Genomic DNA, 1,863 nt, shown 5'->3' on the forward strand with positions numbered 1-1,863 from the left:
AAGCACTCGAAACTAGTTTAAACCGATAACCACAATCCAGAGATCGAAAGATAATCAGAGGAAGGGTAGAGAAATAGGCCCAGGGAGAAAATAGAACTTGAATAGTACCATCAATACTATATCCTGATCTCAACAGGTAAAACCGCATTTCCGGTTTGATTTCCCTAAGATTGACACAATTCTTTTCTGTGGAAACACACTGGAGAGACTCCCACTGCATAGAGCAGCTAGTGACGCATCACTCGAGTCCCGGATAGTCCTCGCTCTGGAATACTATCACATACATTGCCAACCTGATCCTGTCAAAATAATCCGAGCGTGGGTCGGCAATGAATTCGCGGACGCTCAAGCCTCGGACGTTTACGATCCTCTGCCAGGTATGCCAATCCTCGGCGCCCGGCACAGGTACGTCCATAATTTCCTCGAGCATGTCCCGTGCGGCGTCCCGTGTGTTTTCGCTGACCAGTGTCACGTCGGCACCGGCCCCGATCAGTGCAAAGATGGTGTGCATTCTATCGCTGCCGGACTGTGTCGCAGTAAGCTGGACCCCGATCCCGCCCACGGCCTCATTCAGGGCCGCCCTGCCAGTGACCTCGGTCGCCTGGTCCACAGGCTCGCCGCGCAGTAGGAGGAGGTGCACAATATCTGGGCGTTCGTTCCGAGCGGCCCAAACGAGGGGAAAGCGGGTACCATAAAGGGGCTGGGGCCGGAAGTAATACAACATGTCCTCTATCACGTTTCCATCCTCGTACGCATTGTCAGCCTGTCCATATACCTGGAGATACGAATCAATGAGTTGGAAGATGCGCGCGCGCCAGGCCGTCCCGAACGCAGGATCGTATATAAGGCGTCTGCCGACCCATTGTAGCGTAGACAGGGGACGGTTAGGGTCGTCGCGATAGTCATAATCATCGCTGCCGTTGCTGCTGGAGCTACTGCCAGAGCCACTGCCACCGCTTCCACTGCCACTGTCGTCACTATCAACAGGAGGATAGTCGATAGCGTGCTGCCGGCGTGCGTCCATTACGAACACGTCTATATCATCCGTCAAGTATCCCGCTGGAGCTGCCATTGTCAGGTTCCATAATTGGGGAAAGTTAAGATAACCCATTATTTGAAGCCGAAGTTCTGCTGGAATAGCACCGCCAACTCTTAAGGTCTTGCGGGGTGGCGGCGGCGGTGACCCTTGGTTGTCGTCGTCATTATCGTCGCCGTCATCGTCGCCGCCTCCATCGTCTCTGCGTCGTTTTTGGCCTGCTCCTCCTGGTGGATCACCACCTTGATCATCGCTTCCCTGACCATCGTCTCCATCATTATTCTCTGGCTGGTCATCCCCTGGATGGTCACCATCTGATTGGTCACCGTCTGGTTGGTCACTGTCTGACTGGTCACTGTCTGACTGGTCACGATCATCAGTGTAGAGACTGTGGCCTCCGTTCGTCAGACGAAGATAGAGATCAACCTTCAGACCGGAGCTGTCGAGCCCGAGTCCCTCGAGTTGAGCCCGTAATCCCACCACCGTAGCCCGGAGAAAATAAGGTCGGTCCACCACTGGGACGAGATGAAAATTTTTTGTGGAACCAGCCATGCTTGATTTCTGTTGATACCTTCTTATTTGCTTCGGGGTCTTTTTACTTTTCCTTGGTGCTGCTGCGGGTGGCTGTAGCTTCTGGGAAGGTATTGTGATCTAGAATGGCAAACAGGAGATAGTGTTCAACTCTATAGCATTGAAAACATGACTTTACTTACTGAAGGAAACTTTTTACTGCACAAATTTGCCAGGGGCTGGCTTGTCTTTGTCCATCCTCTTCTTACACACGGGCAACGGCGGCCCATAAGAAAGCTCACGCAGATTCACAGCAA

At 52.8% G+C, this 1,863-nt stretch overlaps 1 protein-coding gene across 1 annotated transcript; it reads right to left on the bottom strand.

The window, feature by feature from the left end:
• Positions 1-238: 238 nt before the first annotated feature.
• INS49_014584 (uncharacterized protein) lies at positions 239-1,588 on the bottom strand (the record flags this gene model as incomplete). Its single annotated transcript, XM_043175274.1, has 1 exon — positions 239-1,588. The coding sequence occupies one exon, from the start codon at positions 1,586-1,588 to the stop codon at positions 239-241; it is 1,350 nt and encodes a 449-aa protein (XP_043020231.1).
• Positions 1,589-1,863: the final 275 nt, after the last annotated feature.

The sequence above is a fragment of the Diaporthe citri genome (genome assembly GCF_014595645.1).
Source record: "Diaporthe citri strain NFHF-8-4 chromosome Unknown scaffold_8, whole genome shotgun sequence".
Taxonomy (NCBI): domain Eukaryota; kingdom Fungi; phylum Ascomycota; class Sordariomycetes; order Diaporthales; family Diaporthaceae; genus Diaporthe; species Diaporthe citri.